The sequence below is a fragment of the Falco biarmicus genome, chromosome 4 (assembly GCF_023638135.1).
Source record: "Falco biarmicus isolate bFalBia1 chromosome 4, bFalBia1.pri, whole genome shotgun sequence".
NCBI classification, from domain to species: domain Eukaryota; kingdom Metazoa; phylum Chordata; class Aves; order Falconiformes; family Falconidae; genus Falco; species Falco biarmicus.
This window is the reverse complement of record NC_079291.1, coordinates 31,659,803-31,677,938: the sequence shown is the minus strand read 5'-3', so window position 1 is coordinate 31,677,938 and position 18,136 is coordinate 31,659,803. Positions and strand designations below refer to the sequence as shown.

Genomic DNA, 18,136 nt, shown 5'->3' with positions numbered 1-18,136 from the left:
TTCATGTAAATCTGCAGTTTGACAGTTTACGTCTGGATTTTAATAGGTTTGGTAGAAACAGAATTATGAAGAAAACTTTGGAGGCTGCAACAAGAATTTTTGCCAGAAGTAACAATAAGCTTTAAGATAAACTAGTTCATATTTTTTGTATTTATTGTTTCAAAGGTATCAACAACTTGGTATCTAGGAAAGCATGCCCACAGCAGAAAACAAACAGGAACTTACTCTGCCTCATTTCCTCTCTTATGGAAGTTTCAAGTTATATCAATCTAGTTATTATTTTTTGTTCTTTTCTGCTGTATCCGTGCTAAGAGCCAACAGCCAGCTATAGATGGGAAGGCTGCTGATCTTGTACTTGCAGCTGGACAAAATGTGAAAGAAACTGGATTTAATCTCTGGTTCTGCCATTTGTTGTTCATAACCTAAACAACTGGTGTCGGAAGGCTGATTCTAGTTTGAAATAGTCTTAGGATCCTACCTTCTGAGTTTCATAAGCAGTGTGTCAGTTTGCTTCCTTGTAAAAACAGGAGTATCATCATAATAAAAGATTACTCTTAAGGATAATCATGCCTGTCAGTTAGCTACTTAGGAATATGCAAAAGCAAGAGAAGTCAATGAATAATGAAACGGACTACAGTGAGCACTCTCTAGCATAAATTAAACAACTAATTTAAAAATATTTATAATTTTTTTTATTTTAGCAACTCTCAATAATAAGCACTAAAAGAAACAAAATTGCATTTTGAGAAGATGATTTTTAATTTGATTTTGCCTTTAACAATAAAAATGTGTATACATTCATAGAACAAGTATACACTAACTCAGGGTAGCTAATGGGATTTTTGTTTACTTTCGTTCTCTAGTTTTTTGTTTACTTTTCGTACACTCCTTCAGAAGAACGAGACTGTCACTACTCTAAATACATGTGTCCTTCATGCTTCAATGTTAAGTTTTCACAAATGCCCACCAGTAAGGCAACTCTAACAGATCTAATTTATAATTCATAAGAGCAAGGCTGAAATCTAAATCTTTAGTCCACTACTAAAAACCACTGCAAAAAACTGCGGTCTCCACTGGAAAAGGTGCTGGCCATTGCACTAAGTCGACAATAAAATTCAGCTCACAAGTTTTATCACTGATTCAACAGGGAAACAAAGAAGCCATTGTCAGAAGTGGTTACCTCTAGGAACAAAGTCAGGGCTTAAATAAGTAGCCCAATATTCAAAGACTCACAGCAAAGTGCTTTCTGAAGCTGGCGGAATTTTGACCACCTGCAAACAGGCTCATGGTTCTCAGCACAGATATTTAAGGCTTCTGCCGCTACTTAAAGCATTCTTAACTGTATATGAGACTTGCAACTGAATATACATTACCAATATGCACACTGCACATTTTTTCTGAAGCCAATTGCTCCTGAAGTTGTATGACTATTTCACACATGCATGCAATCAGTAATACCGATGATTACATGGCATGTATATTTCTTACATGTGTGCATGCATATATATACATACATATACACAAAGAATATGTATACACAGAGTATACACTTTGCATATACACATACACTTGTACAAATCCAGCTCCCAGATTCTAATCCCAAATGCTTTAAACTTTCGGTCTTCACTGAATACTGACACTTTTCAAAGTCTCTTTTGTCTCCATTTATGTTAGTGCTTTGGTCATGTGCGATTTTATTTACAGATGGGTTAATAAGGAAACACTGCACTCAGTTTCAGCATGAAGACAGAGAATTAAAAAAAATAATTAAGTATTTTTGTTAGGTATACATTAGAAGCAGAACGGAAACAATATTTGAGCAAAGAGGATCAAATTAGCAAGACTGGGAATTGTTTTTGCACATGTAATTTTTCAAATGCCCTTGATGACGACTCATAATATATAAATTTAAAGACAAAAACCTGGCCAGTCAGTAACCTTCCTATTCAGTGACTGCAGGACTTGGCAGTAAATGTCACTGCTAAAAAATATTTCACTACATTAACTTACTGGCAACCACATTTGCTGAATAAGTTCATAAACAGCCACGGGAAAAAAGACAGCCAGAAATAAAGCTGCTAATGATTCACTCTTTTCTAACATGCATAATCCTCAGCTTACAGAACAAATAGATAGGAAAGAATAAAGTTATCCTTTACCAAGACAGTTCACTTCCCTATTCACCTCACCAAGGTCAAACTATAATCCAGGAACGGGTAAGACTAATGTATTGCAGACAAGGAGACCATGAAGAGTAAGTGAAAGGAAAAGAAAAGAATCCTTCTCAGGGAAAAAACTAGAGCACATCTTGAAAAAGTAATCAGTTTTCCATTTGCCAGTTTAGACTAGGTTTAGATCATTCCTAGGAGAAACACTTGATGACTTCTAAAACTCAAAAAAAAAAAAAAAAATCATTTCCGCATATTTCTCTGCTTATAAATGGCTCCACCATAATTACTTCTCAGTACTGAAATGCATAAGACCAAAACAAAAGGACACAGAACCTGAAAAAACAAAAGGCTATTTTTCCTGTATGCTTACAGCGGGCTAGCTATACCAGTCCTACATGACATGAACATGTCACAGACTCTCCAATGTTTAACTGATATTTTGAGGACTATCACTCTCTCCTCCCTCTTCTTCCTGCTGTACCCTTTGAAAACTTCATGGCAGTCTGTGGGAGACTCTGACTTCTGTCTTCAGTTGCTGAGGCAGCAACCAGAAGAAAAAAGACACAGAAATTATACAGATCGTAAAAACATTTTACTTAAACATATCAAATATGAAATAAAGAGAAGTAGATGGACTCAGCTTGCAGACTGCCTCCTTATTTTACACCATCTCAGAGCTCATGGATTTTCAAATCATTATTTAGGCTGCTCTTGGAATACAAAACACATTTTGCAAAAACACTGCATGGAAAGCAGTTTAGGGAGAATAACAGTTTTGTATCAAAACAGAATCACAAAGACCCTTCAATCTGCCTTGTTTGGTTTCTGTGCAAAAATACAGTTGAAACAAATTTTGCATACTTTAATACAACTGGAACTGAACAGATGCTCTAATACATATACATACTCCTGATGAAATTAACTAAACAACTATCTGTTTTAAAACAGAAATAACTGTAGTGTTAAGAAAATACTGCCATGACTACAAGTCACAATGTGAGGCTTGCTTGTATTTCCACAGATGGGATCTTCACAGAGTCCTTATGGGGACGGGAGGAGGGGAGGCTTCCTCGGAGAGGAAATAGAAGGTTTTTTCAAAACCAAAAATTCAACATTTTGAATAAAATATGTTTAATGTTTTTGTTTTTATGTAAACAGACTTTAGGAAGTGATCTGACAGCCTTAAGAAATTACCATTTGAAAGAAAAAAGGTCTACATGCTTCATCTTTGATCTAGGAGGCAGATTTATCACAGGACAGGATGACTGAAGTTTATTCATTAGCTGATAACGTCCACATGCAACCCAAGCCTTTAATCTGCAATAAAACAGCAAACTAGGATGAGGCTCTGAGGAAAGGAAATCAAGTCAGTTTGGCTGAGCAGGGACATGCCAATGGAGGGCCAGGGGGCAGCCAGGGGGGCAGCACCCCACAAGAAGAGCCCTGTCCAGGTGCTGTTGCTCCTCCATGCCCCATAGAGCTGGTGACCATCAGGTTCACAGTGGCCCTGTGCAGTTAAAATCTGCATAATGTGGCTGCCATCTCTGCTGGGATGCCCAGTTGTACTTTTTCGTTAGTAATAACGTTCACATGGCATACAGGGCACTCTGAAAGGAATAGCTTCCACTTAAAAAGTTTTTAAAATCAAAACCTGTGTATTTGATGGGGTCTTGTAATTCAATTCACAGTGCTATTGTTGCCATTAGTATTTACACAACCTGTGTGCCACTACCACTACTAGAATCTAGGAGAGCCTAAAGTCTTCACCATTTCAAAGCTGGAAAATTCAGCATGACAACACAAGCAGAAAAGCAAATAAACAGAAATTGCCTATTAAAATCAAAGCAAACCCACAAATTCTCTACTGTTAAGATCACAAATTAAAGGCATTATGGTCAACAGTCTGCCTCTTGGTAAAACTTTTCCAAGAATTAAATCTTGCAATTATGGAAAAGGTCACGATTATGGCAGTTTTAAATATTTCCAAAAATCCTCTAGAAGAAGAAGAAAAAAAAATAAAATCTGTATTAGCACAGGCTGATGCCCAGTGATGAACCACAAAATGAGCCCACAAGGTTCTCTGAAAAACACCAGTTCCTAATTTCTTTTGAACAAGAATTTAACCAAAAAAAAACCAAACCCCACAACAAAACAAAACAAAACAAAAAAAAAAAAAAAAAAAGAAAAAGAAAGTTAACAGCTGGTAACAGTTTCAGTCCTGCTTTAAACAAAGGAAACAAGTGCCCAGGGACACAATGAAAGAAGCAAGGCTATCTAAGGCAACTATGAAGGGAGATAAGGTGGTCTGCATGGACTCCTCAGTCTGACCTCTCCAGCTCTTACAACAGCAATTGCATTGGACACTCTTTGTAAAATGCTTTTGAGATCTCTAGGTAAGTGATCATTAAGAAAGCTGTATATCTCACAGCAGCATGATACATGCATTTCTGTACCTACTTCAAACCGAGAAACAAAGATGTTAAGCAACATGCCCAAGGTCATGCAAAGCTAAGGGCAGAACAAACCACAGAGCCCTGACTCCTGCAGCCCTTTAGAAAGAATCCGTCACAGTCGGGCATGCACTAAAATAAATAAGTAAATGTCTCTGTATTTGACAGTGTCTGACCTATGAAAGGAAGTAGTTTCAAGACAAGTGGCAAAAACCAAAACACAGCTGCAGTAGAAAGCCCTACTAGGGAATAGCTAAGCACCAAGAATAACTAGCACCACCTTGTAGGATATTTATCAGACTGCCTGCTACAGTACCACACTTGCAGAGCTACATTTGAGACCAGCCACATAGGCTCTTTAAAAAAAAAAAGAAATAAAAAGGAAATTTGTAGAAAAAAAACCCCAAACCTGAAAACACACTAGTGTGTGCAACTTGCCGTACAGAGAAAACCAAAACACTACCAACTGCAATTTCTAGGACATTGTGCACTACCAAGACATGACTACCAGCTGCCTACGTAGTGAATCACCACGTTAAAAAAATGTCATTTTTTTCAGTCCACTAAATTTTTTTCTAGAAGCTGCAAAATTAAAACATTCTGCATCATAAACAAAAACAAACCCAGTAAACAGATCTCCCTTTGACTTCAGCAGGCCCATCAGAACTTATATCATTCTGGTGTTTTCTACTGTTTTAATCATGTGGGGTTTTTTCTCCAAAATATGTCAAAATAAGTGAAAATTAACCTCTACCAATTGCTCACCATCTTTTGCTATACTAAAACAAACAGGAAATGCTCTTCTAGTTCTGAAATTCCCTTTTGGAATTTAAGCCACAAAAGTAAAGAGAACAAAAATAAAACAAACCAAGCATTCTTCACCTGATCGTGAAAAAAAAAAAAAAAGTATGATTTTGGATGCTATGAACATGTAAATAAATATTAAAGCCTTTCCTCATTTAAACCGCATTTGGAATATCCTAAGCCATTAGTTAAAATGACAGAAGAATACAGCTACCTGAAGCCTATGTAAAGAATCTCTCTTTAACAGGCTTTTAAAGATTGCAAGCCAGAGCATCTAAAAAGCACATCCCTGAATAATTTAAGGCTCCTGGAATCTACGTTGAAAGAGCTCCTTTGCTAACCCTGGAGGAAAAAATCCAGAGGTAAGTGAAAGAATAAAGGCTGTGAAAGATGAGTGACAAAATCACTACTAAAAAAGTGTTTTTCCTATCTTAAAGTTGAATCAGACATGGAGGAACACAGATTTTACAGCCAGCCCTTCCCATTTACTGTCAACAGCTGTGGTCTAACACTAACATTTACCCCTCGGCAGTGTTAAGGCTCTGATGGTCAGGGAAACAATACAGGAACAAAATGAAAGACAAGGAAGGAAACCGATCAAGAAGGTGAAGCACAACACAAATCCTCATTAGCAGAAACTCAGTAAGAAATAAAGAGCAAAAAGACAGAGTTTATCATTAATTTTAAAGGAGTAATGTACATTTTGGGGCAAAAGAAGAAACGGAAAAAAAGCATCCCAAACTCTGGAAGAACAGAGCAACGTAAATACATATTATTCAAACAAAACAAAACACAATTATGCTATTAACACACCAGGCAATCTGGTTTGGTGCAGGGTAATCCCCATTTATAACCAATTGTACCAAGGTTGATTTACAAATCAGTGGATTGTTGACAAAACAGAGTTTTCTCTGCCAACTACATCCTTTAAACATCAGCAAATCCTACCTACTTCCTCTTGTGTCTGTCATAGAAACCATCCAAACAATGGGAGCAAGCAATCTTCACCTCAACAGCTACTGACTTCAAGCAAGCTGAACACTTTATTCATTTTTACTCCTAGACTGGAAAGTCCTTGCTGTTCTACAGTATCTGAAAGCCTCACCACTGATTACAACAGGTTCAGGATCTGGCTCCTCCTCAGTATATGAAAATGGATTTGAAACAATAGGAAACCTTATCTGAGGAAGTTAACACAGGTCACCCTTCTCCACACATGAATACTGACTTTATACAGGCAGAAAAACAGCTTAACTAGGTCTTAGGAATTAGATAAGAATTTGGGAACAGTGTCATATACAGAATGCTGATTTTTTTTAAAAAAGAGACATCCACCTTTTTGGAGAAACAGATGTTGTGGTTTTGCCTTACACGATTTTTCATGTAATTACTAACAGAAGAGTCTTTAGGAAGTCACTTGAATATATCGCAAACAGGTCAGCTGAAGTGTAGAAGCAGATTCAGAATGGGGCAAAATCAATCTGCCTAACACAGAATTTCGAAGCAAATGCCTGTAAAAGTGATTTCCTCCCTCTTTTTGTGGATTTTTTTCTAATGAGAATGGAAATGAAAGAGTAAGAAAACTACATTATTTAATATGCAGTTGTGGTATTTCTCCACTGTAATTGCAAGCCGAAAAAAACACCCAAAAGTCTTTCTGAAACATGTTTTTCTCCCTTAGAACTCAAAAAGTTCAGGCACTGCAGAAAGCAAAAGGTTACAAGAAACTAAACTGCGATTTGTTTTTCAAATTTCATCCGAACAGGCTAGCTGTTATCTACTCTTCATTCCGCTCACACTGAGCTAAACTACAAAAAGGTTCTTTGTGATAAGTATTCGAAGTTAAAAAAATACTTAATAAAAAGGTAATACAAGATGGGCAAGATGGGGCTTTGGACGCTGTGAAAAAAAAAGAAAGGATTGGAAATGCAGACATTTCTAAGATTATTATGGCAGGAAGAACCACTTTCAAGAAGACATAATGGAATAACAAAATAAATTCCACTTTGAACAGGTAAACTGAAGCTTAAAACATTAAGGCAAAGCTTATGCTGGATCCTTAGCTAGTAGAAATATGCACAGTTCTAGTAACGTCAATAATATCACATGAAGTCATGCTAGCTGTTGATCTCACTCGTATATCTAAAGCCCACACCTGAACTATAAATATATGTATTATGTTTGCTTTTTGAAAACTGAGTGAAGTTTAATAGCAACTCATAATTGAAATATTCATGGCTTCCACACTAGCTCTGAAGTTAAATCCCCAAAGTGGATAAAGTGGACTATGTATCTAATCTAAACTAAATGTTTCCCTTAGTTACTAATACCAGTGCAGTTTCACTAGTTAAAATCATTATTACAGAAAAGAAACGCAAAACCCATGGCACTTTAAGGGGCATTTAATCCTGCTCAGCACTAGGACACAGCACATGATCTTGGCAGTATCAATTCCTCTACTATGTTCCCTATCTTTGCTTCAAGAGTTAACTAACTTGGTGATTTCTAGGCAAGAAAGTTTTTACCACAGCTTTCCAGCACTGCTACTGTTACCAAAGTTTCTTACAAGTTCTTTCAGTGCTAAAAATTTCCATTTATGACCACAAACTTACCTCAGGTTTAAAGCCCATTTCTCTATCAATGACACTAGAAATAAAACCTCACTAATTTTTGTACCTGGACTGCAGACTATAACTGTTTCAGTGGAGCATTTGTTTTCTTCACGAACTCTGCACAATACACACACACACCCCCTTACCTACACACGGCTCCATAAACTGAATCTGTGCAGCAAACAACAGTTTGGTTGCCTGTGAACTAAAGCGACTGTGACCCCCTTCACTGGCATACACTTCTGTCCTTCACTGCTTATGGCTCAGTTAAGTGTACTAAAGACTGAACCTACGAAAGCTTGCCCATCCTCTCCCATGTTTCAAAACAATAAACATTTTTTAAAATAAAAAAATTTAAAAAAAGCGCCAAGTGTTCCTGCCAGGCTGCTGCCAGTAACAGGGCAAGTACTTATAGATTATATAGTCATTATAATAGCGTTTGGAGGCAGGTTTGGATCCCAGAGATAACAGTCACAACTGTGCTACTTCTGCAGCAGTAATTTCCCCATGGCTTTGGTTATGTTGATCTCCGTTCCTGTTTTGCAGAGCCCACAGCAACATACATTATATCCAAGTATATGTCTGAAACTCCACAACCTTTGCCAGAATAACACTCCAGGAAGCTCTCCTGACCTTTACTTAAGATAAAGAAACCAACTGAAATGAAGAAATAAATGTTCCTTTGATAGTAATGTGTAAGCTGTGGCTAAGGAACTTTGAAATACAACAGCATTAATAAAATAGCCATATTAGGAGAATTTCTTTATCACCAAAAGCAGTGACCAGCTTCAATGAGGCTTTTCATTCACTGTTCACAAATTATTTTCCAGGAATCATTGACTTGTTGTGTAACGATAATTGCGGGTTAATAGAAGCCCTAACTGAACTTTGTACTCTTACACAAAGGATGTATGCATACATGACTATATTTGGACACAGCTTCATATGTAGGATAACATAACTGATTTTCAACTTACAGACTGTTCTGGCTTTCATAATATAGTTTCATTTAAAAAAAAAAAAAAGAAGTCTTTGAAGCCAGAGGTGGGAAAAAAAAAACCCCAACTGTTACAAAAGCCAACTTTCGAAGTTTGAAAGTGACCATGACTGCTGGTTAGTATATGTACAAGAACTTCTAGAGAAAAACAAAAATAAATTGTTGCTGTGCAGGTATACTATCAAGACTACAGGGGACAAAAAATCATCTTTTTTTTCTTTTCTTTCCCTACAAAATGTTGTTACGAATATGCTCAAATTCTTCTTAAAACAGTTTCTAAATAACTGGGAAAAAATCCTCTAAAAGATTTATAAGAAAACAAGTCTGAATTTGGTTGTGGGGTTAAAGACTACTCTAATGCAATTCTTTTGAATCTTTCTAATTTTAATCCTAACATTTCACTACATGAATGCTGTATTCAACAGCTATCTGGTTTAGTGAACTGCAGAAATTCACTCTGATAGGATAAATTACTTAAGTTATTTAGCAAAACGCAAAAGCTACCAAGCGCTCTGCTGCAATCAGCAGACACTGTTTAGAAGAGACCTTCGATGACAAAGAGAAGCTTTGCCATGAGGAAGAAAGATGCATAAAGAAGCTCCAAGAATCCCGTGACTTTGGCAGATAAAGTTTCTCATGCCATTTCTTTATTAGGCCCTTGCAACCACCCAAAATCACAGAACAGCAGGTACAGCGAAGGGGAATCAGTGCTTAACAGAACAGCAGCACTTCAGCAAGTAAAGGCAAGATTTGAGGAGCACAGGCTAAAAAAAAGTAAATTGGGGCACATACTAAGTAAAGTAGCAAACCAAACAATGCAAAGCATCCAGCTTAACGTAACTCCTGCTTCCTCCCATTAATTCAAAGGGAAATTTTGTTAGAGCAACAAAGTGCCACATGCTAAGACAACTTAAAAATGCTTCAGCAGTGACTGTATTGGATTGATTATGTGGTGAATTTATTTATACACAAAAACATACTGAGCAGCCCTATTTCTGCTCAGCGTATCAGAGTATCACACAGCATCTGATCTTGTCCTGCCTCAACACATTCCACTCCTCACTCTATGGACAGAGAAACACACCCCCATCTCCACAATCTGCGTCTCTCCTTGCTTCCCTTGGGGCTGGCAGGTGGGAACTACAGGAGAGGGCCAACTGCTAAAGGTGGTACCTTCAGACCAAAAAACCTTCTTTTTAGCTGCATGTCAAAATGCCACTTGATTTATCTATTCATCATTCTGATGTCACCGACCAGCAAAAGGAGCTATCACATGACTGCAGATGACACAATAAATCACAAATATGAAAACTCAAATATAAATATACTAATTTTTAACAAAGTGATGATTCATACTATACTTACAACTTTCAGCCTGATAGTCTGGCACAAACTGCTCGTCATTGTCAGGTACCTGAGCTGAAGAAAGGAAAACAAAAACAAAAAAAAAACAAACAAAAAACAAAAACAAGGAAAGAATTAAAAGAAGCCATTAAAGCATAAATAAAGACTCTTGTGCTTAATTTGAAACGCAGCCAAGATTAGAACTAACAATTTTTTTTTTCTCATTGTTGAGCATGAAAATTAGGCAAGCATGCCATTTTACTATCAGATGAACCCTGGGGTGAAGCTGTGCGGTACACTGCGAGTCCAGAGCAGCCCCGGCGCAGTGACAGGGGTGGGAGGCCGTGAAGGCTGGCACTGGCCCTGGCCCTGCCTCACTGCCTGCATCAGGGCCCGGACCTACCATGCCACTGGTAAAAACTTGTCAGTTTCAAAATAGGTACACATGAAGTCTACATAAAGTGTTTAACATTTACACATCTTTAACCCCAAACTACCACACCTTCATCTTACTTAAAGTGATTCCAATTTCTCATGGCAGTCAGCCAACACAGTAGGGGTTTTTTTTTGTTATTATTTTAAATACTCAAAAAGAACAGTTTTACCAAACCACAGAATTCCTGGTTCAACGACAACATTTCAGGCATCAAAAAAAGTTATTTACTTAAAGCAAGAATCATTATTAACATCCATTCACCTTGCGTAAGATCATCTGTGCTTTTAGGAAACTTTTATCACAAATCTGAGCTATAAAATACAATCATTTCACGGTCTGCTGATACATAATTTTGCGTCTGTGGTACCACAGTTCCTTTTCATTATGTGTCTAAGACATTAGCCATCTCTCATACTGTGTTCTAAACTCTGTAAACCATTTAAGCTGAAATACCACTGAATATACATTATAGGTGAATACATTCGAACAACTGCAGAACATGACACTGAGAAGCGGCATCCTCGGAGCATGACTCGACATCCCAAGAGAGATCCAGCTTATTGTTTCTGAACTTTGTCATCTTTTCCTCAACATACACTAACAAGAATCATCACAGCAAAGCTGCATAAAATTATCTGTTTGAAAATACTATAATTTACACAGTTCTTGTCTAAAGACAAGCAAGTAATTCATATGATCTTAATTAAAAGTTAACATCTGCCATGATCTGGTTACCCAATAAGATTTGAGAGGTAAATACTGGTTATATAATCTTTTATCAAAACCATGACTATCAAACCATTAAATAAAATACGCTAAATGATAAAATGTAACTTTAATGCTCTCAGAACACTTTTTAGTTTAGGAAGCGTATATTCCCCCTGATATATGTGAACTGCTACTAGTTTAACAGAATTTGTTTGAATGAAAAATACATATTTAATTATAATTACTCACAATTTTTTTGAATGTGCACTATAGTACTCTTCATGGACCAGACCTCCACTCCTTAACTCAGGAAATATTTCTAATGACTTAACTGGGAGTTTTTTTCCTGGGTAAAGAGTTCAGAATCAGGCTCATTATACTGAAAAATTATTTGCTCTCAGTTTTAAAATAAACGTTTAAAGTCCTAATGTCTTAACTGCAGCAAATACCCTTTAAGAACAAATGACCTTAGGAAATCTGCAAACCCAGATTTGAAAAGAAGTGTAAGATAAATACAAAAAGTGTAATTAGGATTACCCTGGAAAAAAGCACAGCTACTGTTGCTTTGTTGTTTGGGGTTTTTAATTCAAAAAAGAAAACAACACAATACAGTAACCTATCCTTTTTAGGAGAAACCAGTACCTCTGAGGACATGTTAGCTCCTCGAAGTTTGAAGCTGTATAAAACATGTATTTTACCGACCCAAATATTCCCAATATTTTTCATGGATTACATTTCTCTTTCCTCCAGAGAAACCACAGAACTTTTACCAAAAATTAACACAGGGACAGCCTAAGGCCAGACACTAACGCTCCACAATTTCTGACATTTCAGGCAATTCACTGCATGCAAATGTTCGGCACCTTCCTTACAAAAATGCCAAATGTTTGACTGTCACAGAAGAATCTGACCATGAAATCAAGGTCTCCTACTTAAAAGATCAGTTTCTAAGGATTTCTTACATTTCCAATTGTTTTTGAAGGGTTTGTGAGTACATTCAGTTAAAGGAATTGTATCAAGTAATTTCTTGTTTACAGAATTCCCATCCCACGCATTTTCTTAAGCCAGCTATCCTTTTCAAATGCAGCAAGAAAGCTAGTACGCCTAATTTTTTTATACACATACATGCGTGTGTTTTACATATATATGCGTATATATATATATGTTAATTTGTGAATCCAGGATATCTAAAAAAGTCTTAAAGAAAACAAAAACCCTCCTGTTGAAATCAGGAGGCTACATTTAGTGATTGCAGAACCGGGACAGCAATCTTACATAACTTTCTAAAGCATACTCTGTGCACCAGACTGCTTCACCGGTGCTTTATTCAGGTTTTATCCGCCTAACTTGACTTACTCCAGAACAAATAAGGTCCTTTTTTTCCCCACCCAAAAAGTAAGAAAAAATAAAATACATCTGGTTGAACTGTCATGGAAAACCAATATATTACTTTAGAGAGATTGTCATTACCCCTGATTTGGTCTGGAGCAAATAAGAAAAATATACTTAATTCATAGATGCCCCAAATTGATGAAGGCATATTTAATAGAGATCAAAGCGCATCACTTTATCAGTACTCTAGAAATAGATGGAGACTACACTGTCAAAATGTATTTTAAATACAACAGTAACATAGCCTTAAAGCCTCTGTAGGAAAAGAAATACAGCAAGTTAAGAAGTGTTTAAAACCCTGCCAAATATAAACAAAACAAATAACAACATCCAAAGTGTTCAACCCAGGAACATGTATTTCCTACTGGAATCTAATTTTAGCAGCAGCAGTACCTTAGAAACGAGCCCACAAGTCTATACAAAGAAATTAAAAGGGCCTGTTAACTGTTGGAAATGAGAACTTCAACTATTCCTTCACTTAATCTGTTATTATTTTTAAACTAGCAGAACTGAAACTCGCTCATGATCATACTGCAGAAATGCAAGCAACCACCATCAGGCCCAATAAATACACGTCTTGCACCAGCACCTTGCTACAAGAGGGCAAACTGCTGGAATACATCATTCTGTTACTCAAAGGGAAGAGGGCTTTTGTACCTTGAGTTTGGATAAGTACAGGCAGACTTCACTGGAAATTAAACAGACAGGTAAGGACAATTCAACCTGAATGTCTGAAAGGAAGATTTAACTTGCAGCGCTGCAACTGTCTGCACATTTATGTATGCCATTCATTTCCTTTCTTCTTTTACTCACAAATACTGCAGTTCAATAAGGCTGCCATAAAATCTTCACTGGTCTTCGGTTAACATACTCAACACAAGACACAATGCATAAATCACCAAAACTTTTTTTTTCCATTTTGCCATTCAGAGGAAAATTGAAAAAGATATCCGAAATGATCATCTAACTGAATGAGAATATTTCCCTCAGCTACTTAATTATGGGGGTTTGAGAAGGCAAGTATATTCCAAAAGACTAATAAAAGGTTTTGAAGGATATTAAGCACGTGGCTTTTACTGCTAATAGCAGAAGCAGCTACATTAGTTCATTTCACATTCAGAGCCATCAAGTCTCAGACTCCTGAAGCAGACAACATCTGCAGCATAAACTATCCAGGCTCAGCCTAGATTATTACCAAAAGTTTTCTTTTTCTTCTGATAGCTATAACGTCTCAAGAGGATTTGGGAAGTGTACAGAAATGTTAATGATGATCTTGAGGACGTTATCTGTTTAGATTTTACAGTTTCACTACCTACTGAGTTAAAACCAGTTTTCCAAAAGCAAACATTCACAGCACAAAAATACTTAAAACTTGTTTGTAGTTTTTAGAGCTTTAAAAAGCCTTTGGAAAAACTGAACTGACGGCTCATTTGAAAATGGAAAGCAATTTGAGAAAACAAACAAAAAAAGGTTTAGAACTAGGGCCTGTTAGCTGGCTTTCATTGCAAGTAAACAAAAATAAAAAGTCCCCGCTAGCAAGTATCCAGAACAAAAGGAGTTAATATTTAATTAAAACCAGCTCTATCCACTGTAACAATGACCTGGAGCCAAACAAGGCAGAAGATGTATGAGTCATTCTTTCTGCCAGTGAATGAGACAGCTGATCTCCGAAGCAATTCCTCAAGACAAGCAGTCAGAACTGGAGTTCTGCCTCCATTCACAAAAACACAGTCCAGCATGAACCATGTGGCCCCAACCACAAGCTTTTCATGTCACACCCTTCCAGAAAGCTACAGCAAAGTAAACTTGAACTTTAGGCATAAACACACTGATTTCACTGCTTTGTCTCAAGATGCAGCACAGACCTGCCGAGGAACGTTATTTAATAAATGACAAGTTAAGCGAACTATAAAGGGCTTAAATTTAACTCTTCCTTCTCCCAATCACAAACAGCTTCCAAAAGCTCAGCTGCACGCCAGGGAAAGGTGTTCCTGTTAAAAAACGGAAACTTTCCAGAAAAACAAGAAGCTGCAAACCGCCTCGCTCACTTAAAAACTTTATTTTGGGCAGCAGAACACTTCCTGCGGTACTGTGTTCTCTGACCTCACACTTCACTTTTAGAGCTAAGAGCAATTTGTTTTAAAATATCAATCATTTATTCAAAGCGGCAAAAGAAATTGGCAGGAAATTATATAAGAACAGCAGTATTTTGGCTTCAGCTAAATAAGACTTCAGGCCTCAACAGTAATGACTCTATTGAGTTTTCTTTGATTCATTGTCACTTCTGAGTATCTGAAAGATTGTGTAAATTGGAAGTATCCCTGAAAGAGCAGGGGCTGGGGGGGGGGGGGGGGGGGGGGGGTGGGCAGCGGTGAGGGTGTGTGTGAGGGTGGTGGTTGTTGGTTGTTTTTTTCCTACGGGAACAACTGTTTCTAACAAAGGAGAATTCAGAAGGCAGAACAGTGACAAATTTCAAGATGGTAAAAAATATTATTTCCCATAAGCACTGGATTTGCTGTCAAAACAATCCAAACCCCTTTTTACATAACGTGAGATGCTCTGACTAATAAACTCAAATGCAGTTCAAAACTAGCTCCAGATTACAAAATTCTTCCTTATGTGAATAATCCCTAGGAATATGAAGATGGGTTTGCAGAATCTGCTCTTCATTTGCTGCTACATTAAAAATGAGAAAAAAGTTAGCTTAAAAGGAATATCCGCATTTAACATTTTGCTGCATCTTTCATGGATCGCAAACTCACTATACCTTTGGAAATTATTGTTTTGATAAAAGGCATTTACTACTCCAGCAAAAAGGAACGTTAAAAAGTTTGTTACTACAGAGACTTTCAGACTTGTGCATTTCTGGTGGTTTTATTTCTTTTGGGTTTCTTTTTAAAAGAATGCACACACACACACACACCTTTTTACCTAATTAACTTTTCTCCTTTTTTTGTGCACATATATTTAACATCAAGAGTTACAAGTATTTGAAAGCCAAATGTGTTAGGTCACTAGAATAATGATACTAAAAAATGGATTTTTTTTTTTGTATTACAGATTCCAAAATGAAAATCTTTTCACTGCTTTTGAGTGTCTGCCCCATCAGATAGCTCTCAGCCACGGAGGTGTAAATTACCATCTCTTCATTATTTTTGCTCCTATAAAAACGTGGATAGTTCTCGCATAAGGCTACATAGCATTTACCTTACACTGGATAGATTTTATAACTTTTTGGCAGAAGAAAGCTAGTCAGCCAGAGTAAGATGCTACACACCTTCACTGATTTAAACGAAGCCACTCTAACTAGGCTAATATTTGAAGATCTAGTACTTTTATTTAAAAAAAAAAACTTTAAGAACTATAAACTACTTATTTTCATACCTCTTCAATTAATGAAAAAACTAGAAGTCAACACCAGCTTAGACATCATAACACTGCTGTATCCTTCACAGTAGGAGAACAGGACAGAAACTTATTTCCTAAAGTTCACTCCAAATTCGGGTATTACTTCGGAGGAGTAACTTTGTGATAACAAGAACTGCCATTTAAATACCGGTAGCTTGTAGTAGCCCATCCATTGTTTAGCTAAACTGCACTAGAGGCATGAACCTGTTACCTGTAGCTATTATTTCAAACCACTTATTGTTCACGTAATCTTTTTGTGTTTTTTCAAGTCACCCAAAAACATTTTTATTTTTCAGTTTATTAACATCTGAGAAGCGTACTATCTATTGCTTTAAGAAGCAGATCCAGTGCACAAATTCATTATTTGTCTTTGCCTGGGATGCCTTTTACATACCTTTAACAAGCTGCAGGAGAAACTAGCCGCTGAAAGGGTAAGTTTAAATAAAAAACTGATTTGTTGTAAATCCATTATACCCCAAAACCAAATGCTTTCACCATGGAAAGGAGACATTCACTCACTAAGAATTTTTTCTATCTGTCCATTTTATTTCAGAACAAGAAGTAACAGCTACCATGATAAGCTAGCATTAGATTAATATTTGAACTATTTTTATCAAGTCACTGAACAATTGCAATCTGCCAAAACCTATCTGATTCCAAATATACGGAATCAATAGTCATTTTATAATATTATCATGACAAAATGTTGCCATCAAGTTATTTAAATATAAAACAAAAGATAGTATCCGAATAATATTTGCCTTCATTAGCAATAGGTAATTTTAACTATTTTCCTTTCAAGTTTGAAGGTTGAAACAATTATTAAAGGCTCCCCCCACTTTCAAGTTTCTGGCATCAGGAAACTGTTACAATCTATATTCTGTCCAGCGTAACAACTGCCAGAGGGAATCTTATTCAAAGTAAGTTTTATATCAAAATCATTTAGATGTTCTTACATATTTCATGTTAAACAGAGTAAGAAGAAAAACTAATTTCCATAAAAATCTAGTATGCAGCTAGTGGAACACATCTGTAAGTTTTCTGTAAGTCGTATTCAGCTTGTTAATTATGGAGCAATAAAATATTAAAGAGGTTACTGAACTGTTTACATTTTGGATTAATTCTTTAATACATGTGAACCTCCTACCATTTTTGGTGGAAAAGAACACATTTATTTTCTGTTTACTTGTTTACCACCAACTTCTCACAGGTGACACTAACTGTAAAAATCTCCAGGCTAAAATACGTGATGTAGTAAGGATAGCTTCAGGAAAAGCAAACAAAAAGAAACCCACAAGCATTTTTTTGTGTGTCATAAAATGCAACTCACTTTCTTCTCCTAACTAATAAGTAGATTTTTGACCTGGTTACTCCCCAGTGGGGATCTGAACTCGTGGGAGAAACCTGGTCAGCTGCCACTGCTTTTCTTAAAAAGGGTCAAGATGTTTTAAAATTTCATGGTCATTTCCCTGGCTCCAGAGCATTATGAAAAGAAATATGTAAACATTACTGACGCTGCCAAATTGGCAGACTTCTAGCCTATGAAGGTCCAGAAGAACATAAATGGACACATCTAGCAATGGGTAAACAAGTCTGATTTCAAAATCTGTTTCCTGGCTAATCTCATCCCTGTAGACATTTGAGCAGAGCTATAATATCCTCAAATACTAATATATTACAAAGACTACCAAAAGTGGGTTTAGTTGTTTGTTGTTGGTTTTGTTGGTTTTTTTAATAAAAATATGGGATAAAGTTAATAGCTTAATATTTTGGTTTCTCATATTGACTTTTTATTTCAACTTTAGTTTAGCCTT

At 36.5% G+C, this 18,136-nt stretch overlaps 1 protein-coding gene across 4 annotated transcripts in view; it reads right to left on the bottom strand.

Moving 5' to 3' along the window:
* Positions 1-18,136, bottom strand: part of ETV1 (ETS variant transcription factor 1) — a 67,158-nt gene that overhangs the window by 43,199 nt on the left and 5,823 nt on the right. For all 4 annotated transcript variants that reach the window (XM_056336909.1, XM_056336911.1, XM_056336910.1 and 1 more), the window contains one exon: positions 10,400-10,453. In XM_056336909.1, the coding sequence (XP_056192884.1) occupies positions 10,400-10,453 (54 nt within the window). The remainder of the gene's footprint in view (positions 1-10,399; positions 10,454-18,136) is intronic.